General features: G+C 36.7%; 1 protein-coding gene across 2 annotated transcripts in view; it reads left to right on the top strand.

Annotated features, from left to right (window-relative positions):
• The first annotated feature begins 717 nt into the window (after positions 1–717).
• Positions 718–27,101, top strand: part of LTA4H (leukotriene A4 hydrolase) — a 38,104-nt gene continuing 11,720 nt past the window's right edge. For both annotated transcript variants that reach the window (XM_081310151.1, XM_081310150.1), the window contains exons 1-14: positions 718–963; positions 6,602–6,732; positions 8,370–8,490; positions 11,880–11,948; positions 13,460–13,564; positions 14,657–14,709; positions 17,154–17,226; positions 17,490–17,630; positions 18,573–18,596; positions 19,191–19,261; positions 24,559–24,670; positions 25,184–25,328; positions 26,265–26,368; positions 27,029–27,099. In XM_081310151.1, coding sequence (XP_081166277.1) covers positions 805–963; positions 6,602–6,732; positions 8,370–8,490; positions 11,880–11,948; positions 13,460–13,564; positions 14,657–14,709; positions 17,154–17,226; positions 17,490–17,630; positions 18,573–18,596; positions 19,191–19,261; positions 24,559–24,670; positions 25,184–25,328; positions 26,265–26,368; positions 27,029–27,099 — 1,379 coding nt within the window. In that variant the 5' untranslated portion in view covers positions 718–804. The remainder of the gene's footprint in view (positions 964–6,601; positions 6,733–8,369; positions 8,491–11,879; positions 11,949–13,459; positions 13,565–14,656; positions 14,710–17,153; positions 17,227–17,489; positions 17,631–18,572; positions 18,597–19,190; positions 19,262–24,558; positions 24,671–25,183; positions 25,329–26,264; positions 26,369–27,028; positions 27,100–27,101) is intronic.

Below are 27,101 nucleotides of genomic sequence, written 5' to 3'. Positions count from 1 at the left end.
CCAGAGTTGATGAAAATGTCCCAGATTGCACTCCCATTGTTACCGGTGCATGTTTCTATCAGTGAATTTTAGAGTTGCAGTTTCTAAAACGGGAATGTTGGCTTATTCTCACTACTACTGCCATTGTTTTAGATCTCCAGGACTTGGAAGTGTGCACAATAAGCCCTAAAGTGTACGAAAATGAGTTTACTTTGATTAGGTTGCCAACATGGCAGGGCGGCAAACAGCAACAATGTCACCGCTAGCGGTAACAAAAGAGAAAAGCAGAACCGTGCCTCCCCGTCGGGGAATCGAACCCCGGTCTCCCGCGTGACAGGCGGGGATACTCACCACTATACTAACGAGGAGTCGCACAGGCGAGAGCCTTCTGATAGGCATTTTATGTCTACCCCGCCCCGCTCTCACTACTACTACTAATAATGGTATTCATTTGTTGCCATTGCATTTTCCACTGAAGTTGAATGAAACTAAAATGGAAGTGCTCTCTCAGTCTCTCGGATCCACTTATTTCCTCCAGCCCACCCTCCCTTTACCGCCCCTCGCTCCAGAAGCCCCCCGATCCCCGGCACCACCCCTGACACGCACGCTCCCAGGCAGCCTCGCGCAAGGCTGCTCGCGCTGCACCATGGGACCTGTAGTTCCGTCCCGCCACCTCTCGCGCTCCTCCGACTTGTAGGGACTCCGTTTCCCGGTGTGCCCCGCGAGTCCCTCTCCTCCTCACCTCCCTCCAGTTCTGGCTCTCAGTCGAAGTCCGGCCGCTGAGTGTCTGAGTTCGTTCCGGCGTACGGCGGATCTCTTAGAGCCATGCCCGAAGTCGTGGATACCTGTTCTTTGGCCTCTCCGGCCTCAGTCTGCCAGACCAAGCACCTGCACCTGCGCTGCAGCGTCGATTTCACTCGCCGAGTGCTGACGGGGACCGCTGCGCTCACCGTCCAGTCTCAGGAGGACAACCTGCGCAGTCTGGTACGGGGGCTTCTGTGCAGTTTCCACCTCTCCCCGCTACCCTCTTCTGATCCTCTAGCCCCTCATCGCGCTGGGCCTCGGGATCTCGGTTCCCCTCACCGCGGCAGCCCCCTGCCTCGCGCCCGGGTCTGCTCCTCCGCTTCCCCGCACTAATCTCAGTCCCCTCTTCCACCCCGCGCCTGCCTCTGCATCCATCCCGCGTAGGATGAAGCGTCCCTCCCGCCGCCCCTCCTCAAGACCCTTTCTTCGGTGCCCAGGCACGTCCTAGCGCCCCCATCCGCGCCTTTCTTCCGTCCCATCTTCGCAGCAGTCCCCCCTCTCCCCATCGCCCTATTTCCCAGCGCTACCCGCCGCCCCCCGTGGCCTCCCCGTTTCCTCTGTCCCGCTGTCCAGAACTCCCTCCTCAGGCCCTGGACTTCTCTCAGCCCCCAGAGCACCTTCCTCGATCCGGTCTTAGCCAACTCTCCGATCCTGTATCCTGTTGATCCCTGATCCCCCTCTTCCCTCCCAGGCACCTTTTTTGTAGCCACCAGATGTATGGGTTACTCTCGATCGCCCTGTTCCTTGATCTCTCTGCCAGTAGTTCTCAAGGCTCTTGGGATTCCCAGGCCCAGATTCTTCTTTCCTCCCTGCTTTAGAAAATTTCAGTCTCTGCTTTCTAAAGTGGAGGTGTAGCTTCTTCCCTTCAGGGTCTTTCCTCCCTTTGCTTCTCATCACCCTTATCTTCTAAGCAGTTTAAGGGAGGTGGGGGTGGGGACAGGATATTCAGGCTTTCTAAGGACGACTCAATGCAATCAATTAATAGTTGGTTCCAAGGAGCAAGTAATGACTGCATTTCTTAGAAAAATATATGCTTCTATAAGCTTTTTAACCATTTAAATAAAAACATGTTGATTAATAAAATATTATTCAGTGGTTTTATCTGGACCATTTAACCTTTATTCAATGTTCTTTCTCATAATGCCTGATGAAAAACATTTAGAAATAAGAGAGACATGGAAAGCCTGCCCATATTCTGTCTCCTAATCAAGGCAGGATGGTACACAGTGTATTTTGCAGGGCAGTATAATTGTATCTACTAAAGCAAAGCAGTAAGATCAGATATTGAGGAGGGAAATTAGCTTCAAACAATTAAACAAAATTGCAAATATAGATAAGAATGGATACTTTTTTGGGGTCTCTTTTTACTACTTGTATAATCTTTGAGTTTATTAATATGAATTAATAAAGCACTGAACTTTCTTACTCTTCTGTATTGATATGTAATCACCAAAAGTACTTTAAGTAAGAAAGAAAAAGTATTATAAGCAAGAAGGTAACTATTTCCGTGTAGATTGAACTTTGGTCTCTTGAGTACCATGCTATATTTTATTGCAGCTTTGCCCTAGCAGGGCTGAAGTTAAGTCCTGTTTCAATGCAGTCTCTCCTTTTATAAAAAGAAAGTGATTCTTGCTAGCTCATCGATGTTTAACATGACCTTGCACTGCCCTCTCTTTTGTAAAAATCAAAAATGTTTTACCTCTGTTCCATGAGTAAGTGAGAATCAGTAGGCCTAAACTTGGAAAACTTTGAAAAGAATATACCAATCTAAAAACTTGCCCATTGGTTTTACATTTCCATATCTAGAGTAAAATAAGATTTTTAAATGATGATTTCTGGCCAGCATGCATGGTTTAGTAAATTAGCTGGAATTATATTAATGTTAACTTTTGTATGAGAAAGGTATTTGTAGTACACAGTAACATCTGTATATAATTGTTTGCATATTTATGAGACCAAGATCTTGGTCTTATTTATTTTATTCATTTGAAGTGAGCTTGTTTCTTTCTTCCACAAGATTAGGTACTCTTAAATGTAGGGATTATGTTTCAGATCTCTTTATATTTTAAATTTTTAGCATAGCACCTGGAAACTAGAGGACATCCAGAAGTTTGGCTAATGGATAAATTCAGTTAGAAAACAATGCCTGAACTTAAAATGGGATACACTGATAATAGTGCTAAGTATCTTGAAGGTGAGAAGGCATCAAACTGCACCACCACCCACAGCAGAGACTCAGTACCAGTGCTGGGTGAAGAGACATGATATCATGTCTTCTTTTCCATCCCATTCTTGCAGTCTGTGATGCCTCCAAAATGAACTAATTTCCAGCTTTCTAATATCCTTTTCAAGTTTTGTTTTATTTACACTGAAGTTTGGCATTCAATATTTATGATGACTTTCAAACATTTGTTTCTTTCATTGAATTTTTCAATATCATTTAGGTGTCCTTTCAGTTGATGGCTCAAATAGGTCCAAAATCATACGTGAGTGTTAGAATCCAGGAATTGAACATAGTTCTTTCTGACTGCAAAATCCCTGGTCCTCACTAATATATGGCTGAGCTGGGGCTCATATCAGGTGATTTTGGTTTGGTTTGGTTTTGGGTTGGTTTTAACACATAAGCCTGTGGGATTTTTTTGCATCACTGCAGACTGTAGATAGCAAGTAGAAAATATGTATACTTCATAATGAAACAAAAGGATTTCTTGTTTCAGATTCTGATTTGTGCCAGAAAGAATCTGAGACTACTTAAAATAACACAGTATTATAAGACTAAAAATAATTAAGAACTTTGGAGGAAGAGAAAATGAAGATAGTAGAAATAAGACACATAGTATAAAACCCTTTACACATAAGAAGGGGTGGATTACAAAGTTGACATGGAACTTCCCAGCATCCTAGGCAAAAAGGAAATCAGTTATATATTACAATAACTGTCCAACTGGTCAAAAGTATAATCCTGTTGTGGTGTTTGAAGAGGACACTGATGTATAGTAAGGTATATTCTCAATAACTACCTGCCATAGTAGGGTTGTGTTTTATAACTATATATGGGTATCTTGGCCTTGCACATAGTTGGTATTCAAGTACTAATTGTTGAAGAATACAAATTCTAACATCTACTATGTCTTTTCTTTTGTTTTTCTTATTATCGTTTTTTGGCCAACTTTAAATTTTTTTTTTTTTTTTAGTTGTAGTTGGACACAATACCTTTATTTTATTTAGGATCGAACCCAGTGCCTCGCACGTGCTAGGCAAGCACTCTACCACTGAGCCACAACCCCAGCCCGTGACCAATTTTTAATGACACTTATCAGAGAAGTTTGAAGGGGAATTTCTTACATAATTTGGAAATAAATATTGAGCCTTAGCAGTTGAGATACACAGCTTAAAAATTGCATTTTCTATTTTCTTTTGGTCTACAACTTAATTAACATCTACTATTTTTCAGGCACTGTACTGAGCCCTGAGAATGGAAATCTAAGTAACATTATCTGTCTATTTAAGCACCTATAGTCTAGTGGAGAACAAATCATTATGATGCAATACAGCAAGTATTATGGCAGAGTGTAGGCCCAACTACTATAACATGCATTGGGGATATGAAAAAGATTTCACAAAAAATAGTCTTGGAATAACCAACTCTTCTGCTTCTAAACAGATTTGAGAAATTTAAGTAATACAGAAAATAGAATGTGCTTCAATGGGAAATGACTCAGTTAATTTGTCTTTATGGTTATAAGGGATGAATAAGATGGGTTGTTATGAATATAGATAATCAAATATCCTAAAATAAATGAGATGCTCAGAAATATGTACTAGAATATGAAGAGTAAAGGAGTAACTATTATTCTTGAGATATAAACCACATATTTTGAACATGCTAGTGTAGCCAGTTCTAGTTAGGGTGACACTTGAGGTACCCCCAAAAGAAAGTAACCTGAAAGAAATAATTGCCCATTAGGAGGAAGACAGATGATGCTCATAACAAATTTGGCTGCTCAGGAAAGAAAGCTATAAGAAAATTAAACAGATGGGAATCAAATTCAGTGATTCCCCTTATGATTTTTTTTTTTTTTTTTTTTTTTTTGAGCTGGTCACCCATGGTTAACTAAAAATTTTAAGGGAAAGGTGGCTAGGAAATGACTGTTTCTCAGTGTTCTAACTTCCAATACTTTTCCAGGCCAGATATCAGGAGGAAAAAAAATGACAGAAGTAGAGAGATGAGGTAGATGGGAGTTCCAACAGTCCAGGTCTGACTTAGGATGGTGGTAGGAGAGGAAAAAAAAAGTTAAGACAGTATGAAAAAAAAAAAAAAAAAAAAAAAAAAAAAACCCTTCTTATTGGCTATGTGAGATTGGGAAGTGAGATTGATTGTGAATTGAGATTTTCAAACTTTAGCTGACTTAAGGAATTCCATTGAAGGAATCAAATAAATCAGAAGAGAAAACTGATTTAGGGGATATAATGGTTTGATTTTTTGGAAGCCTGTTGAATATAAGATGGTATGTCCCATGGAAATGTTAGGTAGGCAACTACAGATGTACAGCTGACATCACGCCCGGGATACACTCTGGAAGTAGACTGGTCACCATGTGTATTACAGAGATATTAATTGAAGATGTGGACATGAGTAAGAAGCAGAGAATGAAGAAAATGAAAGGGCCAAGACTGGAACATTGAGGCCTACCTGTATTTGAGAGATAGAACAGGACAACAGAAGCATTAGACAAGAAGAAGAACCATTTATGTGTAGAGGTAGAGAAGCTAAGAAAGGGATTTCAGCCAGGTGTCATGGTCCACAAGAGCTATGAGTAGACAAAAGGTCAAGGTCATTGGATAGAAAAAAAAAAAAATCTTCGGACCAGGGAAAATCCCCTATCAGTATCATAGGACCTAGAAACCAAACAGAAGGAAGTATGGTTGATGAGAAATTGAAAGTGACAGCCATAGATTGATTGCCCTTCTTTAGAAAGGAAGGAGGGGAAGTAGAGAGTTACTAGGTAGAAGGACCAAGTGAAGTTTTAAAAATAATATGAGAGGCTTGTTCAGGTTGTTTGGAAATAGTTTGGTGATACAAGAAGGTTGAAGATTTCGGAACAAGAGATGACTTGAAAGATAATGAAATTGTTTGGTTTCTGGGACTCAGGGATAAAAACTACTCAAGACACTTGCTACCATTCTTTTCTGCCCCCAGCAGTTGTTAATTGGCAGTGGCAAGAGTGGTGGTCTTCTAATCCTCTACAGGGTCAGTTGGTCAGAGTTGCCTTATAAAGTTGAGCTTTTACTAAAAAAAAAAAAAAAAAAAAAAAACCAAAAAAAACCAGTGGTACACAGTCTGTTTATCTGCCTAGTGAGTGCCAAGGAAATGAAGTACTTAAGGAGTAAACTATTAGATATGAAAGTACACTATAGGATTTGGACTATATGAATTCTAAAAAGAAATGTATGGTAAGATAATATGGAGTCAGGATGAAAGAAACTTTAAGTTATAGGAGTTGTTTTTTTTAATAACAGTTTTCAGAATACAAATTAAAGGCATTTTAATTTGGATTGATTTTACTTAGAGCCTAAAATTTGTGTGACTATCCTAGAATTGCCTAACAATATATATGCAAACCTTAGAACCAACCCAAAAGATTTTAGGAAGTTTAGGTTCCCAAGAGATAAGCCTTATACTAACTCTTTACTCCTATAATTTCTATAATTTCACTCTATATTTTGCTCTCTATAATCAACTAGTTTTATAATCAATTATAGTTAACATGTATCTAGAGCTAGTTTCTTCTGATGATTAATACTAATTTGATTGTAGGTTTTGGATACAAAAGATCTTACAATAGAAAAAGTGGTGATCAATGGACAAGAAGTCAAATACACTCTTGGAGAAAGACAAAGTTACAAAGGATCGCCGATGGAAATCTCTCTTCCTATTGCCCTGAGCAAGTATGAGTGCTGTCCTTTTTCTTTTATAGCCAAATAATAGCAAAAATGTATTTTAAGAAAAATTAGACATTTTTCCCTTTTTGTGTTTGTTTATGTATGTAGTAATTGGCATACTATTCCTACTGATCTGTTCAGATATAAGTTTTAAAATGAAAATTGTATGTTCTTAAAATTCTAAAGAAATTTATTGCATAAAACACTCAAGAATGGGACTTTGGGAACTGTGACTTCTTTATCTCCTCATCTGGAGTAACCATGGGACATGCCATCCAGAGGAGGTGTTTCAGGATAGCCTGATGGGAACAGCACATTCCACCCTAGGCCACCTGCTGTTTTTTTTTTTTTTTTTTAATATTTATTTTTTAGTTCTCGGCGGACACAACATCTTTGTTGGTATGTGGTGCTGAGGATCGAACCCGGGAATAATAATAATGATGCCAAACATAGAAGTGTTAACTGTGTACAGTCTTAGGATAAGTGCTTTAGGTGTATTCTTTAATCCTTACAGTAATCCCGTATAGTATGATCTGCACTACAGATGAGAAAGGGAATCTCAGAGATCAAAGTAATTTAGTCAAGGATGGCAGCTGGAATTGTCATATAAGAAATCTATCTCAACCCTGGATACATTGGAGAGGGGAATAGAGGTTAAAAACTATTGGCCTAGAGCAAGGTTGATCTATCCCCACCTTCCAGTGGCCAATGAGAAATTGAAAGTGGTAGCCATAGATTGCCCTTTTCTGGCCTTCTCTTCTCCTTTAAAAAAGAGAAAGGAGATGCTCAGCATAGCTTGTGAAGATGTCAGTAAGCCCATTCTGCAGATGAGGATACTTTGGTGTAAAGAAGTCACATAATTTGCCCAAGTTTACAGCACTAGTACATGGTAGAGTCAGGATTCAAACCTAAGACTGAGCATTATTAGTACTTCCAAAACTAGTAGGGGGAAGGACTAGTTCTTATTTTCTCTAGCCTATTGTAGACTGATGCTTTTGTAGGATGCAGTAAATATGAATAAGTAGGAAGAAATAATGAAAGATATTTTATTATTAGATTCAGCAAATAAAAATTACACTACAACACTACTGGGGGTGGGGTATAGCTCAGTGGAAAAGCACTTGCCTAGCACATATGAGGTACTGGGTTCAATCCTCAGCATCACACAAACACACAAACACAAAATTTGGGACAAACCTTTACAAAAAACAAAATAGGAGACTACAAGTTTCTAAACACTTCCTCTTTCTTTCTTGACTTTATGTGTTTGCAGATCAGTAGCAGTTTGCAAATCAGACTGCTCTGTATTGGGCCCTGGTACTCACCACTGTGATAGTTGAAGTTCCAAAATTATTTCTGCCACTCCCCACTGTTACAAAGACTGAATGGTATCACAGATACAAAGTATGTGACACACTGTGAGGCACTGAACTAATACATCTTCATTAGCACAGTAGAATATAAAGGACTCACAGGGTGGCTTTCTGGTAGGAAAGCAAACTTACATAAGGTGTAACATTCCTAGAACTCACTCTCAATCAGTAACAAAAACTCATACAATGTTATTTATGTTATTAATTTGTAAGTAATATTATAGTTAGATGGAATTATACTCTGCTAATGTGTTGATTTGTTTCATACAGAAATCAAGAGGTTGTCATAGAAATTTCTTTTGAGACATCTCCAAAATCATCTGCTCTTCAGTGGCTCACTCCTGAACAAACCTCTGGAAAGGAACACCCTTATCTCTTTAGTCAATGCCAGGTAAAAACATTCCCAGCTCAAGCAGTTTAATGAAGCAAGGTGAACAGTGGTCTTATGAATATATGGGTCTTTTGTAACATATTGTTTAAATTTATTTTGTTATAAAAACAATATAATAATTTATGTCTCTTGCTATTAATTCATGTATTATTTTTTAAAATAAGTGTCCTTTAATTTGGAAACTATCTACATTGGAGTATTTTGATCTTATTTATATTTACATTCCTAGCTTCTAGCATAGAACTTGCCATAGAGTGGGAATTGAATAAACGGTCATAAAATACAAGGAAAAAATTAGTAAAACAAAAGTAATAAGTACAGTACTGGTTATGAAAAATGCTAACAGGAAAAGTGAAAGATCAAATGCCTAACCCTCTCTGGACATTATTGTCTGGAGGCAAAACATTAAGTTTGGAGTACAGCTTTTCAGATTTTCCTTATACATTTACAGATTAGTATATTATACAAATATATTAAATGTGCTTTTAAAATGATATGATTTAAGTACTTCTGATTTCCAATTTAAAAGTAAGAACAGATAAGCTGGGTACAGTGGCACATACCTGTAATCCCAGTAGCTCAGGAGGCTGAGACAGGAGGATCATAAGTTCGAGGCCAGTCTCAGCAACTTAGCGAGACCCTGCCTCAAAATAAGAAAATAAAAAGTATTAGGGATGTAGCTCAGTGATGAAGTACCCTGGGTTTAAGCCCTAGTTACCCCCACTTCCAGTTAAAAAACACATACACAAAGGACAAATAATGATACAATTAGAGATAATCTGTCACAAGGATAATAAGTATCAATCTGTCTTCTGAAAGACAAAAGATCTAATTTTGCTAATAATCAAATAACTAATGATTAAATTTAAAGGAAGTCACTTATTAAAACTACCGAATCTTCAGGCATTGTGTTAGGTACTTTGCATATTTAATCATCTTATTCTTGTGTGATAGATATCATGTTAGGCTCAAATTTGAATCAAAGTATATAAATATTGAAACATGATTTAGATATGTTTACTTTGCAGGGCTACTTAAAATATCTTTTTAATCCAAGAAACCTATTCTGCAATCTGGAAGAGATACAATGTTCTAGGCAAGAATGTACAAATAGTGTTCTCTCTCTCTTCCTCCCTGTTTTCTTTTCTTTTTTTTCTTTTTTTTTTTTTTTTTTTTTTTTTTTTTTTTTTTTTTTGTGCAGTAACAGAGATTGATAATCCCTAAGTCACTACTGAGGCTGGCCTTAAACTTTTGATACTCCCACCTCAGCCTCCTGAGTCCCAGGGATTACAGGCATGTGCCACCATTCCTAGTTTTATCTCTTCATAATACCTGATTTTCAGCTAATATTTCTCATAGAATATCTGTAAGGTAAAAGCAAGAAATGTAATGTTTGGGCGCTGGGGTTGTGGCTCAGTGGTAGAGCACTTGCCTAGCACATGTGAGGCACTGGGTTTGATCCTCAGCACCACATAAAAAAAAAAAAAAAAAAACAAAATAAAAGCTTAAAAAATCATAGATTTATTTTAAAAAAGAAATGTAATATTTATGGGTAACTAGAATGCATATTTTAAATATATTTTTTCTTATTGACCGCAATGTTTGAAACATAAAAATGAGATTTCAGCTAAGTTAAAGAATTGCAGTTGGCAAGAAACATGTAGATATAATTTTGTGTAAAGAATTTGCTTACAGTTGTTCTCTCTGCATATTTGCCTGGGTTTGCTTCTATCCTATGAAATACTTATAAAAACCCCTTTGGATTGCCAAGTCACCTGTCTGCAATCCAGTAAGGAACTCTAGAGACATGATCTTGGAGCCTTGTTTTACAAGAGAGGACCAAGTGGGTCTTCTAGTCCTTCTTAATTCCTCTTTAGGTCATCTGGAAGCTCATGTCTTTGGGAAATCTTCTAGATCTGGTGAGAAGGACCGGAGTCTATGGGTTTTAAGAAGTCAAGGATTTTTAACAGCTTCACAGAGGAGTGTTAGTTTTCCTTTAAGCTCAGTAAACTGTCTCATTGAAGCTGGGGGTTCTTTTGCTTCTTGGAGATAGATACAGATTTATTTGAAAATATACTAGCTTATGAAATTGTAGGTTCTCTGGCCTTTTTTCTTGATAGAATCAATATTTATGAAAGATTAATGTGGAAGCAGAGAAACACTTTACAAAATATCAGAATGAATATGTCTACATGGTATTCAGAAGTATCGTTTATTCTCTCCCCTCTTTTTGTTTCTTGGTTTACTTTCAAAATGTGCTATAAAATGAAATGTCAAGATTTTAGTATCATATTTTGATGTTTTCTTTAAAACACTGGCTGCCGCAGTCTGGCTGGGCACAGAATCACGAGCCACTCAAGCAGGAACAAAACTTTATTGGTTGCGTCTACCGGAACCGGGGCCCAGGACCTCCCCCGGAATTCCCTCCTACTATCCTTCCCCAACCAATGGGAACTCTCCAGGAGTCCCGTAACATGAGTCCCGTAGCAGGCCAAGGTGAACAGCAGGAGTCCAATTTCCATATGAATGTAAATCTTAACATAATCATATCATCTCAATGGCTAGCTGGCGTCACCTTATAACCAAAAGTGCCATGCATCATATTATTTGGTTGTGGCTCCTAGCAACTGGCATTTCATTAGATGTTAATAACTAACTAGAGAAAAATGGGTTTCATGTTAAAGTAAGTGTGGAGAATCAGGTTTCTTTCTTTCTTTTTTAAAAATATGTTTTAGTTGTTGATGTACCTTTATTATTTATTTATTTGTATGTGATGCTGAGGATCAAACCCAGTGCCTCACACATGCTAGGCAAGTGCTTTGCCACTGAGCCACAACCCCAGCCCCAGGTTTCTTTTTTTCCTCTCTGCCCCTCTCTTTCTCTCTCTTTCTTTTTTCCTATTGCTGGGGATGGAACCCAGGGTAAATGCTAGTCAGGGCTCTAGCCACAGCCCCACCCTGGGCAGTTCTCTTTTTCTATAGGTGTTTCTGGAGCATTCAGGAGGCCAATGTTCCTAGTAACTTTCTGAGACAGGAGTGTGATATGCTTGTGATTGTCAAATTTATTTTGTTATGGAGCCTTTTTTCTCCAGGTTCCTCAGATTTTCTCACTGGGCACTGCTACTATACAGTACAGTCAGAAACACTGCTTACTAGTTGGCTTCATATATCAACTGAAATGTGAGGATTAATCCTAAATTAAATGGGAAAATCTGATTTTTTTTTTAATCCACAGGTCTATTTTTGCTACTTTAAGAAATCCCAATATGAGAGACTTGATTTTGTTTTTGAACAGAATATTTCTAAGAACAATGCTGTAATTTTGATGATTTCTTAATGACTCAGTTTATGAGAAAGGGAAATAACTATTTCTTTTCCTTCCCCTCCCAGGCTATCCACTGCAGAGCAATTCTTCCTTGCCAGGACACTCCTTCTGTGAAATTAACCTACACTGCAGAGGTAAACATCACAGTTGTTAAATGATAAGTAAATGTGGTTTAAGTGATAAGGATGATAATTAAAATTTTTTACACTAAAAATATTTTATTTAATAAATTCTACTTAAAATATGACAAGAGTTTATGGACCTCATTCTGAATCTCTGTTTTATAAGTGATTTTAAACATTGTGTGACAAAAAAAAGAATGGATATCATCATCATTTTACACAAGGAGTTCAGAATTCTGTATCTATAAACAAGAATTGAGAACCTTTTTTTAACTTTTAAAAATTGACATTTGCAAAATTAAAGTTTCTATAAATGCATTCTATAGTCATATAAACATCTGTCTAGATTTCCTAATATTATGGACTTTTCTCAATACATTTCCAATGTATTCCTTTTGTAGTTACTGCTAATCTTTTGGGAAAAAAGTAGACTACAGTTGATAATACCATCTCAGAGATTAGAGCTGCTTAGGCCAAGCACAGAATTTATGGGGCTTCTTGATTCCCAGATCATCCTACAACCAAACCACACCTAGTATAGTGCTACAGAATATAATACTTGGAGGCAAAGAACCATAGGTTTTAGATTCTCCTTCACTATATGACCTTAAGCAAGTCTTACAACCTCACAACCTCAATTGTCTCATGTCTATAACATATGTTTATCTAAACAAAGGGAGGAGATGAAACAAAGTTATTTCCTGAATGCTGGTTGTTGTAGTATTGGTTCAAGTACTCCAAATTCTGTGCCTGCCTCTATAAAAGTTTGGGGTCTCAAGTCATAAAAAAAGAAGGGACAATCAGGCATGTGCTGGAATGTATGCTTGCTAGATCATAAATACCCAGTGATATTCTGACATTTATTAGAAATCAAATTTTCAGAATTGTGGAGCTAGGATACACACTTAAGTGACCTCATAGTTATTCCATAAGGATATTTCCCAGAGAAAATATCCTTTTTCCACAGTTTTTGGTAATAAATTTTAGTTTCTCACAGTTTCTACCCTTAAAAGTTCTATTTATAACCCTAAGTATATATGTTAGATAAAAAGTTGTTTAAAACTATTCTCTGTCATACAATGAGTCATACATTTGGCTTGGAGATATGGAGGGGAGCTGAGCTGGTGACTACCATAGCCAGGCATGGTGCTGGGCTCCTCATTTCTATATGTATTTCCTGCAGAAAACTTGTGAATTTTTACCCCTATTTGATGGGGAATTTTAGGCTCAGGGAGATTTTTTGCCAACTGTTCACAGTTAATAGATGATAGAGCTTGGATTTGAATCTAGTTTCCATTGAAATTGTGCTTTTAATATGCAGAGATGAATGGATAGGTATTTCATATTTGTTTTTGGTGAAGCCAATTTTAAGTATTGCTCATACTAATATGTACTTACTTTTGAGTTCATAGCCCATTTAATACATGGATAGTCAAGAAGTGGGGAAAGATTATTTTACGTTACATAGTCTGATACTTAGGCCCTTTTATTTATGACTAGAAGTGACTTTTTTTCTTGATTAGGTGTCTGTCCCTAAAGAACTGGTAGCACTTATGAGTGCTATTCGTGATGGAGAAGCACCTGACCCAGAAGACCCAAGCAGGAAAATATACAGATTCAGCCAAAAAGTAAGATCATAGCATCTAGATTTTGTTTTAGTTAATAGTGAACTGCAAATAGCTTTTACCTACCCAGAGAGCAAACGAACTCTTGAAATATTTCAAAAGTTTAAAGAAGAGCTTTTCTTTTCTTTTTTTTTTTTCTTTTGTGCTTTTATAGGAGTTTGTTCCACTTAAAGAGGGTGTTACACTGAAGAGTGTTATACTGAAGAAAGAGGTTGCCAGATAACATAGCAGGGATGCCCTGATTCCATTTTCCCTCAGTCTAGTCAGTGACAAGCTTTCTGTTCTTTTAAGTGTTGTATGTTTGCCTGCTGTGGAACCACCGTGTGATCTTATGGCTGTTTAGGGTGTTTACAAATGGAAGAGCTATGTTACCATCTTGTAAGTTAAAATTCCTAGGTAGTTGGTAATTGGACTTGTATCTTTGACTTTTAATGAATAGAATGTGCATGCATGTGTATGTGTATGTGAACACGCATGTCTTTTAATAACTGATCCACCAATGGACAGTTTTGTTCCAGATCCAGCTTCTGGGGTTTCTAAGCTCCCACAATTTTGAATTCTACTCATTGCTGATTTAAAATATGGAGGAATTTGTTAAATTAAATATATGAGGGGCTGCAGTTGTGGCTCAATGGTAGAGCACTTGCCTACCATGTGTGAGGCACTGGGTTCAATCCTCAGGACCACATAAAAATAAATAGATAAAATAAAAAAGTATGTGTCCATCTACAACCAATAAATAAACAAATAGAATGATGTTTTAAAAATCAAGGGAAAAAACATAATGAAAAAGCACAGTTGCTTTCTTATATGTTACTTTTTGGAGAAATGTTTGAAAGTACCTTTTTAGGCTATGTGAAAACATGATTTTCACAAGTCAGAAGTTTCCTTTCTTGGAATAAAAGGGAAATAGATGTTTTGAAATGTTTTGCACCACAATTTTGAGCTATTTGGCCCCTTAAAAAGGTGAACTATTTGAGAAGTACAAAAGGAAATTTGAAAGAGAATTTACTTAATTTGAAATATGAATTGTCTGACCCTGTATTGTTTTAAAAACACTAATCCAACCATGTGGTTTGTGTTTGCCCCCTTTAGGTTCCGATACCCTGCTACCTGATTGCTTTAGTTGTTGGAGCATTAGAAAGCAGGTGAGCTTTTGAACAAATTTTGAGGTTTATGGGCATCTTAAACCTCTATCAGGATTAGCACTCATTTGTGTGTTTCTCTAGATATCATGCTAACAGCTCTAGAAAAATTCAAATCTAATTGTACAATATTTGACCACAAATAAATTTTCAACTAAAAAATCTTTTCTACTTGCCCCTTAGATTTTCCAGGTATTATAGAATAAGCATGCGTTTACCTTTGGTTTGACATCTACATTCTAATGTAAATTGGAATGAGTCACTTCTCTTGATCTTCATTTCCTCATTCTAATTATGAATTTTATAATTATAAAATCTGCCTCTTCTACCTTGTATAGGGTGGTTATATGAAATAAACAAGATAAAATACATTAAGGCACTTGGAAACTATGAATAGTACAGAAATATAAGATATTTTGTTAAAAATTTTACCAGTAGCTGGAGTTTTCTAATAGCTGAAGTGCCCTTCCTTCTTAATTTTTTGTGCTTTCTTATTTCTAAACAATTGAAAATTAGAATGTTTACAGTAGTCATAATCTTTAAATTGCTAGAAGCGTGGACATGATAGAGAACTCAGGCAGACAAATAGGTCTCATCTCCAGTAGTTATTAGCTATATCATTGGGCAACTCACTTTTTTTTTCCACCTGGAAAACAGAAATAATATATGCTTCAAAGAATTTTTGTGAGAATTAACAGACCTAACGTATGTAAAACTCCTGGCCTATAGGAGGCCCTTAGTAAATGATAATTTTAGTAATTGTCCAGGCAGTTGCCCTTTACAAGGTTTTATTATGTGCTAACTTTAGTGCATTCCTTTATCTCATTGCTTCCTCAATTCTATGGAGGAGATATGATTTATTTGTTTCTGTTTTACCAAGAAGAAACTGGTGCTCAGTGAGTTTTAGTAATACAGCTTGGAATTTGTTGTCAGAGCCAAGGCTCAAACCTAGCTGCATGTAGACCTGTACTGTCCAGTAACCAGTTATACTGCATACGTGATGTTATCGGGCATTTGGGATGCAACTCATCCAAACTGAGATGTGCTTTAGGTATAAATATATGCTAGGTTTCTAAAGCCGTTTAAAAATGTAAACTATTGTGTTAATTTTTGTATTGATTGCATGTTAAAATGATAATATGTTGGATTAAAAAATGTTAACATTAATTTGCTTCTTCTGCTTTAAAAAAAAAAGTGGTTACTAGGCAATTTCAAATTACACTTGTGGCTTGCATTTGTGACTCTTACTGAATTTTATAGGGCTTAGCACTAGTTACCATTGATGCTACACTCAGTGTAGTCGTCAGACTAATAGCCTTGGCCTTACCTGAGAGTTGGTTAGAAGTTCTTAAGCCCTGTCCCAAACCTACTAAATCAAAATTTATATTTAACAAGTGTCCCAGATAATTTGTATGCACATTAAAGCTTAAGAAGTCCTGTTCCAGAGACTCCTTCTAGGACAGAATTCCAAGGCATAATCTTGTTTGAGATGTAGTATCAAAATTTTTAAGACAAAATTTAAACGAAAAAGATTTTTATTTCTAGCGCTATATATGCGATACATAGTTTTATTTGTTTTTTCTTCATTGCCTTTTTAAAAAATATCTATAGTTTTAGTTGTAGTTGGACACAATACCTTTAATTTATTTATTTTTATGTGGTGCTGAGGATCGAACCCAGGGCCTCGCATATGCTAGGCGAGTGCTCTACCCCTGAGCCACATCCCAGCCCTTCATTGTCTTTATAGTAAAAACATTTTAATCTTTTCTAAGTGTGTCGTTCAGTGGTGTTAAGTATATTCACATTGTTGTGAAACGAATCTCTAGAACTTCTTCATCTTGCTCAACCCAACTCTGTACCCATTAAATAGCTCTTCCTCCCACCCTCCTGTAGTCCTTGGTAACTACCAGTATATTTTCTGTTTCTATGAATTTGACTCCTTTAGATACTTCATGTAAGTAGAATCAGAATATTTATCTTTTTGTGACCAGTTTGTTTCATTAAGTGTAACATCCCCAGGGTTCATCCATGTTGTATCTGTTCTATATGTTTCTTATATAAAAGTGGTCAACTTGTAAGTGTACAACAATGTATTTCTTTTTCTTGTTCTGGAATAATCTTTTTTGAGCTACAAGTGGGTTTCTATGGTTGTGATTGAGAGAGGAAACTAGATCCCTAGAGATCTTACCAGAGTCAGTAAGCTAACCTTTGAGGGCACTTCATGTCTTAGTTTTCCTTTGACTCAAGACAGTCTGCCATAGAAAGCTGCATGGGTAACAGCAAGCTTGTATCTCAGGCATTTACACTCATATCTTCCCATTTACACTCATCTCTTCAATCCAGTCCCACTTAATAAATGTCTGTGTACAAAATTTTAAGTCCTTCCTAGAACCAGATAAATAATTTGCCCTGAATTTCTTTTTCATGAAACTTTTTAATTTTTACAGGCAAATTGGCCCAAGAACTTTGGTATGGTCTGAGAAAGAGCAAGTGGAAAAATCTGCTTATGAATTTTCTGAGGTTGGTCATATAGTTACCCTTCTATATAATTGTAGCAGACAGCAGATTGAAGATTTTGAATGTGACATGATGATTTTAAGTAATATGGTAAAAGAATAAAAAATGTCTTATTTTATGTGAATTTAGTTGCTACATTCTTTTTATTACTTTCATTTAAAATAATCTTCATTAATTCAGAAACTTCATAGAAAGCAACATATACTTTTAAGAAATTACTTTGGTAATATTTAAGACATACAAATGTGTATGCATTAATTTTTCAGACTGAATCTATGCTTAAGATTGCAGAAGATCTGGGAGGACCATATGTATGGGGACAGTATGACCTATTGGTGCTGCCCCCATCCTTCCCTTATGGTGGCATGGAGAACCCTTGCCTTACTTTTGTAACTCCTACTTTACTGGTAAGTGTAAATATTTCTTGTTTGAAATTGAGATTTCCTCAAAAATAAACCTAAATAGGAAGAACCTTAGATTCTTAGTAATACTTTAAAAAATATTTTTCCATATTTATAGAACTCTTGTTTCTTTTTTTTAAATTTATTTTTAGTTGTGGTTGGACACAATATCTTTATTTTATTTATGTAGTGCTGAGGATCGAATCCAGGGCCTTGCATGTGCTAGGCGAGCACTCTACCACTGAGCCACAACTCAACCCCCTTGTTTCTTTTTTTTTTTAATTGCCCATTTTTGTTATCCAGTTTTACTTTTGAAAGAAAATGGTTTGGCCATGTGAGGAACAAGAATATTATGTTCAGGGTATTTGGATGTTGGGGTGGGGATGTTATATAACAACAATCCATTGATGACTTATGTATCCAAATGAAGAAATGACACCATTTACAGTTGATACAAAGGTAATAGTAAAACAAAACAGAAGCTAAGTCACTATGTATAGGAAAGGATCAGGCCCAGAGCCTCTTACTGTATTCTATATGCCTTGTAAGCTACTTTGAATCCTTCTACTTTGAACCAAATGAGTAATAGAGTAGCAGCTAAGTAAAAATGAAATGTACCACAGGACACAAAGAATCCTATAAGCTATTCTGAAATACAGAATATATTTATAGGGTGAAAAGGAGAGAAGGAAATTGATGGGTAAATAAAAGCAGATGTACAAAATGGAAGTAGGAGAAATTCCTGGAAGTTAGGTAGAAACCAGTATACTGGCTCACTGGATTTATTTTTTTCCCTCAATGTTTGTCTCTTTTGAACTCTTTTGAAATGCCATAGTGGAAACCGAATGGGCTATCAATGCCAGTATACTAGATGTGGAGGTAGGCAGTCTTTAAAATGTTGTCTATAATTTGATTACTGATACTAAGATATTTTCTCTCTCTTTGTAGGCAGGTGACAAGTCACTCTCCAATGTAAGTCAAAATTTCCAATTATGGTCTTTTCCTCAAGTTTTAAGCAACTGACTATAAAATTTGCATGGTATTATAATATTTAACCTGGTTATGAAAGAAAACTTGGGGATTCTCCTCATAAGACATTGTTATACTAACAATTAGATTTAACAGACCTAAGAAAACTTAATTCACACGAAATATTTTCAATGAGTGATGTATTCATTTAATTTAATACTTTTTTCTTTTTTGTTTTCCAGTTATTTTAGTTACACTATACTTTTTTGGTCTCTAGATAAATTACCTTTTTTTCTTTTTTTTTTCTTGACTTGATTAATTCCCTGGTGAGGGAGTGTGTGTGTGTGTGTGTGTGTGTGTGTGTGAGAGAGAGAGAGAGAGAGAGAGAGAGAGAGAGATAGATAGATACTGGGGATTAAACCCAGGGCTTTGCACATGCTAGGTGACCACTCTACCACAGAGTTATATCCCCAGTCCCTGAATATATTTTTAAAAGAATTGAGTAATGTGGGGTTAAAAGAACAAGTGTTTTTAAATAATGGCTTGTTTCAGATTAAGGCAATCAATTTTACTACTAATCAATACTATTTCCTTTAGGTTATTGCACATGAAATATCTCATAGCTGGACAGGAAATCTAGTGACTAACAAAACTTGGGATCACTTTTGGTAAGACTTTTAAAATTTACTTTTCTTTATTCTTGTTATTCATTGCTTTCTTTTCCTGCCTGCCTACCAAGACTCTGAATTGTCTTCTACATGTCTCTTGTTTTTTTCATCACTTTGACCACTTTGGCAGACAGGGATTTTTTCCGTTTTGTTTTGTTTTAATTCTGTAACATTTGTCATGGTTTTAGAAAATAGTCCAGCTGTTCAGTTTTTGCTTGTTATCAAGTTCTAGACGTTGTAATACATGGACATGTAAAACCAGAACTATGGCTTAATTTTCCCTATTGCCATCTGATTGGCTGATCTCCCTGTTGCTGGGTTGATTGCCTGGGAACCCCACTGGCAGTTTGCTTGGACTGCAGTGGTCATGTTTTATAATTACTCCCCAAAGGAAAGCCAAAAATAAAGTGTTTTTTTTTTTTCTTTAATTTTTTAAATTGATGCATTAGAATTATACATAATAGTGGTGTTCATTTTTTTATTAGAGCTTTGTAGTTACACATAGTTGTTGGGTTCATCCTAACAAACTCATACATTCATGGAAATCAATTTCAGTAAATAATCCCCACCCTTTCCCTCCCATCTTCCCTCCCCTCTCATTCTCCTTCCTCTACTCTTGACTTCCTTTTGCTCATCTATTAATGTACATTTGATTGGTTCTTTATGTTATCCTATCCTTCCCTCCCCCTTTCCTTTATTTTACTTTAGCTTCTACATATGAGAGAAAACATTTGACTTTTGATTTCTGAGTTCAGCTTATTTCACTCAGTATGATAGTCTTCATTTCCATCCATTTACTGGCAAATGCCATAATTTCATTCCTTTTATGGCTGAGTAGAACTCCATTGTGTGTGTGTGTGTGTGTGTGTGTGTGTGTGTATCACAGTTTCTTAATCTATTCATCAGTTGTTGGGCATCTTGGTTGATTCCATTATTTAACTGTTTTTAATTGTGCTGCTATAAACATTGAGGTGGCTAAATCACTAAAATATGCTGAATTTAGGTCTTTGAGGAAAATGCCAAGGAGTGGGATAGCTGAGTAATATGGTTCCATCCTTAGTTTTTGAGGAATCTCCATACTGCTTTCCAGAGTGGTTCCCATCAGCAGTGTACAAGTGTACCTTTTTCCAATGGCATTTATTTTTCCTCACTGGCATTTATTGTTTGTATCTTGACCATTGTCATTCTGACTGGAATGAGATGAAATCTTAGTGTATTTTGATTTGCATTTCCCTGATTGCTAGAGATGTTGAACATTTTTCATATATTTGTTGGCCATTTTATTAAGGATTTTTTGCATCTATGCTCATCAGGGATATTGGTCTGTATTTTTTTTTTTTTTTCTGATGGGTCTTTGTCTGATTTTGGTCTTCATAAAATGTATTTGAGAGTGTTCCCTCTCTTAAATTGTTTTTTAATTCCTCTGTGTGCAGTTTGTCTTTGAATATTCCTTGAAGTGCTGGCTTGGTGCTTATGAGTTCTTTTCGTTTATTCTTGTCATGGAAAGTTTTTATTTCCCCCTCAAATTTGAAATAGAACTTTACTGCATATAATAACTTTGACTGGCAATTGTTTTCTTTTAGAGCTTATAATATCCCATTCTAAGCCCTTCTTGACTTTAGGGTCTGAGTTGAGAAATCAGAAGCAAGTCTTATTAAATGTGACCCAATGTTTCTCTCATGGCTTTTAATATTCTTTCCTTATTTTCTATGTTAGATATTTTGATTAAGATATGTTTTGGTGAGATTCTCATTTAACTAAGTCTGTTTGGGTACTGTTAGCCTCTTGTATGTGGATATCTAATTTCTGATATAGGAAAAGTTTTCTGTAACTGTCTCATTAAAAATATTCTTTATGCCTTTGGTTTGTATCTCCATGTTCTCTTCTATCCCAGTGATTCTCAGGTTTGGTCTTTCACTGTTGTCCCAGAGTTCTTGTATATTCTGGTTATGTTCTATATTTTTTTTCCTTTTGTTGCATTCTGTGTTCTCAAGATCATATACCCTGTCTTCAAGGCCTGAAGTTGTCTTCAAGGGCTGAGGTTCTATTTTCTATGCAATCTAATCTGTTAGTGATGCCTTCAAGTGAGTTTTTAATCTGATTGTGTCTTTAATTCAGAAAAAGAGAAACAAGAGAATTAAACAAATGAAAATAAATAGAAAAACAAACCAAAATATATAATCCAAAATGTGTAATCATTTCTGAGAGTTCTGCTTGGTTTCTTTTCACTATTTCTATTTCTTTATTTAGGTGGTCTTTCTTCTCCTGTTGGCTCTCTCAATTCCTTCCTTAGATCTTCTTTTAGTTCACTAAACTTTTTAATGATCAGTTTTGAATAATCTTTCTCTGGGCTTCCAACCACCTCACTATCAGTGGGATTCTTTGTTGGGGACTATGGATTTTGGGGGGAGATTTGTTTGCCTCTTTCCTTGTGTTTTCAGAGGTCTTGGACTTTCATATCAATTGAGGTAGATTCTCCTACTTTGTTTTTTTACACGTGTTCTTTTATGTGTAATTATTTTCTTTGTCCTGGGACTTTTCTCTGTTGTTGATGTATGATTAGATGCTAAGGGGTAGGACCTGAGTTCCCTCTCTGATTGTTCCTCTTGGGTCCTTCTTGATGGTTAGGGGCTTTTGTCTCTTCACTTCTTTGAGTTGGAGTAATTTCTGGGAATGTTTAGGTCAGCAGCAGAGTTTCTAACCTGTAAAACTTTTAGTGTCCCTGTAGGTTCCCAGCACCTCACAGAATGGGGTGAAATAAATAATAGTAACAACTGTTGCAGACAGTACAGTGTTAAACACTCAGTTCCTACCATGATGTCTTCAACATTAATTACCATCAATAAACAAGAATAGTGGGTTCAGCAATTGTCAATATTAAAAACAATAATCATGCACTAGCTCTGGCTTTAATGCAAACAGAAAATGTCAGCTATATCCTCCAGAGCAGTAATGATTGTAATTAATGGTAGGAGCGAAAGTTATATAAGCCAATTAGTTCTGAAAGATGATAAAAATACAGTTAATTAGGGAAAAAGAAAATGTGTTAAGAAGTTAGAAAAGAGTCTGTAATTTCAAAAAGTTAACAGTATATAGAAGAGATGAAGCAGGTGATGTTTATATGGAACTAAAGGAAAAAAATAGAAGCAAGGTATTGGGAGAGAGGAAGAGAGAACAGTAGAATTTCGCTGTTAGCAGGAGAAGAGAAGAGGAGGGACAAGAGAAGTAAACAAATGAAAATAATACAAAACCAAACCAGAATGTATAATCCAAAAAACTGGAACTCTCAAAAGACAGTGCTAAGAAAAAAGTAATCACATTTAAAAAATCTAAAAGTGAAAGGAAAAAGAAATAAGTGTATGTATCCATACATATCTCTCTCTCTCTCTCTCTCTCTCTCTCTCTCTCCCCCTCTCCCCCCTCCTCTCTCTCTCCCTCTCCCCCCTCCTCTCTCTCTCCCCCTCTCCCCCCTCCTCCCCCCCCCTCTCTATATATATATATCCCTGAACCAATCAGCACAGCCAGAATTCACATATGCTTGTGCACACCCACACAAACACACATGGAAAGAATAGACAAAAATAAATTTTTTTAAAAAATACTAATATCTTAATGAAGAACGAAGAAACTGTCTCCACTAAAGTAAGCAAAATAGTTGACCATATTGGGTGGTCACTGTCTTGTCCAACAGTCTTTTTTTTTCCTAATTCTTGAGTTATGTACTGATAGAGCAAGGGGTGGGGGGTTATTAATCCCTTCCGGTTTTTGCAGTGCTCTCTCAGCTACCAGTTGGAACAACCTAAGATTGAAGCTATTTGATGTAGGACCCCACTTCCCTTCTCACTAGAGGTGGATGAGTTAGGAAGTACTGTCAGTTGGACTAGTTTGGTGCCCTCCCAGGGTACAGCTTCTGCAGCATTCTGTGAGGGGAGTTCCAGCAGGTGGCGCTGATGTCTAATCAGTCCTCAAGGGCTTTATTGGGTGGGCCTTTGGAGAGAATAGATTGACCCATCCCTAGGGCTAGAATAGCAAGCCATCTCTTCCACAGGTCCAATTCTCAGAAGCCTCTCAAGAAATCTAGTCATGGAGCAGGAGAGCCGATCTCCACTCACTGCTGCACAGGGGCGCAGTCCTCCTGGGCTTAGACCCTGGGTGTATTCACCCCACCCACTCAGACTCCTGGCCTGCTTCAGCTGGTCTTGAAGCTGCCAGACACAAAGGAGAAGTGAGCTGGGCTCTCCTTCTTCCTTCCCACTCGAATCCCCCTGGGGATAGTCTATTCCACGTCTGTTTCACTCAAGTTCCATCAGACCCAGTCTTGGTCCCTCGATAGGCACCTGTTGGGATATTTTGACCGTGTGTGTGTGTGTGTGTGTGTGTGTGTGTGTGTGTGTGTTTCTGATCTCCTGGGTCCTGCAGTCTCTGCAGTGGAGCACTCACCCCAGGATGGCTCCTGCCTTAGCTCTCTGTGGCCAGCTGAGATACAGGGCTCGCTTTTCAAGCACCAGCACACTGTGCAGTCTGGATCAGCTAAGATTAGGCAGCATTTTTGATCTCAGGTTTTTCTGTCTCAAAACTGTGTTCCCTGCCCTATGTGGTGAATCTGATGTATCTTTCTTTCTTTCTTTTTTTGATTGTACCCAAATTTCTGAGTCCCTAAGCTGCTTTGAGAGTCTGATATTAGATTTCACTGAAATCACTCATTCACCTACCTCTCTGAGAAGCTGAATACCACTTCTTTGGTCCCTTGCCACAGTGCAGCTTGGAATGCATCTTTCCTCTATTCTGCCATCTTTGTCTCCTCCCCACCCAATAGTGGAATTCATTATGACATTCACACATGCACATAACATAATTTCCTCAATCTCCTTACCTAGTACCTTCCTTTTCCCTCCCCTCCTCCCATCCCTGTCCTGATCCACTTGCTGTGCTCTATTAATCTCTCTTATATCATCATCATCATTTTAATGAGCACATTCTAATTATACATATATAAGTGGAATTCATTGTGGTATATTCATACATGGACATAGCATAACTTGGTTGATTTTTGTTCCCTGTTACTTCCCCATGACCTCCCTTCCTCCCTTCCCCTCCAGCTTCTTCCTTTTACTCTATTGGTCTCCCTTACAAAAAAAAAAAAAAAATCTTCTTTTGGTGTGTGGTACTGGGAGGTGCTCAAGTTCTCTACCACTGCTATATCCCCAGCCCCCACAAAAGGAATTATTTTGTTGATTAAAATATCTTTTTCCCTTGGCTATGACAGCATTTTAATTAAAAAAAAATCTTGTTTTCAGGTTAAATGAAGGACATACGGTGTATTTGGAACGCCATATTTGTGGGCGGTTGTTTGGTGAAAAATTCAGACATTTTCATGCTCTGGGAGGATGGGGTGAACTACAGAATTCGGTAAATAAATTGAACTTTTAAAAGCATTCATCCAAAGTTGTATAGTGGTAAAAAATTGAGTTTGTAAAGTATCTATACCAACTAGCAACAAGGAAGTCATTTTTAAAGCTGTGGAAAATGAGGCAGATGCAGGTAAAAGCTCTGTTGGTATATCATTGAAGGTAGTGTTCATGACCTAACTTGAATTGGGAGTTATGGGATCCCATTGGATCTTTGCTGTTAATACAGCTGAATATGTTTGAATTTTATTTTATATACTTATGTCATTTTTAAGTGCTTTGTCCTGAGAACTGAATTTGCTGACCAGGCATTGAATCATTTTTCTAGATTTTGTGGAAAGGCTTCCACAAGTTTTGACAACATTATCAATGTTTCCAATCTGTAAGTTTGTTTGAGTTCTGCAGTCCCCTGAAGTAGTTATGCTACTGAGTGGAGCAACACTTCCTTACAAGCTTGTTTGCTTGGTGATACCATCTTTATATCTGAACATTCTTGGTACTTTATATCCTGCAGATAAAAACTTTTGGGGAGACACATCCTTTCACCAAACTTGTAGTTGATCTGACAGACGTGGACCCTGATGTGGCCTATTCCTCAGTTCCCTATGAAAAGGGGTTTGCTTTACTCTTTTACCTGGAACAGCTTCTTGGAGGACCAGGTAAGTGTTGGCATTTTCTGGATTTTGGTTTTTTTCCCTTTTGGAGGATAATGTGTGAAGAATAGGGAAGAATTATAAACTGTTGTTTTCTTGTTATACTTCTGGTTCATTGGCTAGAGAAATCTGTATTGTTTTCTAAGGTTACTTCTATACTTAAGACTTTGAATAACCTGAGCTTTATATAATGCTGCTTGACTTAAAAAACAAATCTCAACAGAATTTTAAGGATGATATTATGTACTTGTTGAAAAAAATTCCTATTTTATAAGAGATATTTTAAGAGTAGCAAGTGAGAGCACATCAACCCCACCCACTCCCCAGGGTGGTGCCCGTGTTAGCAGTCTGCTGTGTTTGGCTCCAAACCATATTCTAAGTGTAGGTGATTAAGCAGACAAATACACATGGTTATTTCCATTACAAAAAAATGGATCATAAGTAGTTCCCTCTTAATCTTTGTTCCACTTACCATAGTCTCAGTTCCTAGCAGTCAACCATATAGCAAAACTGGCACAAATTTCTTTTTCTTTCTTCATAGTTTCATGAACAGAAGATTCATTCTTACTGTAGATCTTAGTAACCTCAAAATATGATTTTTGTCTTTCCTTATTAAGCTGAGAATTTTCACCCTCCCACTTAAAGGAAGCACTTTATGGCTTTCCTGTGGTGTGTTTGAACTGTCCTCTGGTCAGAAGAGGATTGTTGCTTTTACAACTTGTGCTGTGTGTTCCTGTTCTGTCCTCATGTGTCCTTCCCTTACCTATAACTAGGACTTCTCTTCTCCCTTAAAATTATACTTTTTTACTCTTAAAGCCCTCATTGATTTCCCTATTCTTTGAGTATTCTCTGTTCTTTGTGGTTAATAGTACAATGCTGAGCCCCAAAAGTAAGTCAGATAATTACTTTTCTATGAATTGATTGCTTATATTTTGCTTTTAGAGGTTTTCCTAGGATTCTTAAAGGCTTATGTCGAGAAATTTTCTTACAAGAGCATAACCACTGATGACTGGAAGAATTTCCTATATTCCCACTTTAAAAATAAGGTTGGATTAAAAAATATTTTATTTTGCATGTTTAACATAGTTTTATTTATTTATTATTTGTTAGGCTAATTTGAATTTTGAGTAGCATTGGTCCAGGATTTGCTTTTAGACTCATTCTTTTTTTTTTTTAATATGTATATTTTTTTAGTTTTAGGTGGATACAATATCTTTATTTTACATTTATGTGGTGCTGAGGATCAAACCCAGTGCTTCATGCTATCTACCACTGAGCCACAATCCCAGCCCAAAGACTCATTCTTTAATTGCATTTTTTTTAAATGTGATCTCAATAACATGAACTAATATGTAGAATTTTCCTATTTCAGAGAGACCCTCAATAATTGGTTTGAAATTTTACTTTTTGTGTATACTTTTTTCTTATTTTAATTTTTTAATAGAACATTAGTAATGGATATAAGTTTATTTTATATAGATGAAATAATGCATATATTAATTAGCTATATTTAATCATTTCACATTGCATATGTATATGAAAACATCATATTGTATCCTATAAAAATACACAATGATGATCTGTTGATTAAAAATATTAATTTAAAAAAGGAAAGAGACTTAGAAATTGTCTTGATATGGCAGAATAGAGAAAATTGTAGACTCAAGGACTTGAAAGTTTTAGGTTTTTGGTCTTACTGTTCACAGGTTGATATTCTCAATCAAGTTGATTGGAATGCCTGGCTCTACTCCCCTGGTCTGCCTCCTATAAAACCCAAGT

The sequence above is a fragment of the Spermophilus citellus genome (assembly GCF_964194105.1).
Source record: "Spermophilus citellus genome assembly, chromosome: 10".
NCBI lineage: Eukaryota > Metazoa > Chordata > Mammalia > Rodentia > Sciuridae > Spermophilus > Spermophilus citellus.
The sequence above is the reverse complement of the archived record's forward strand: the minus strand, read 5'-3'. Positions and strand labels throughout refer to the sequence as shown.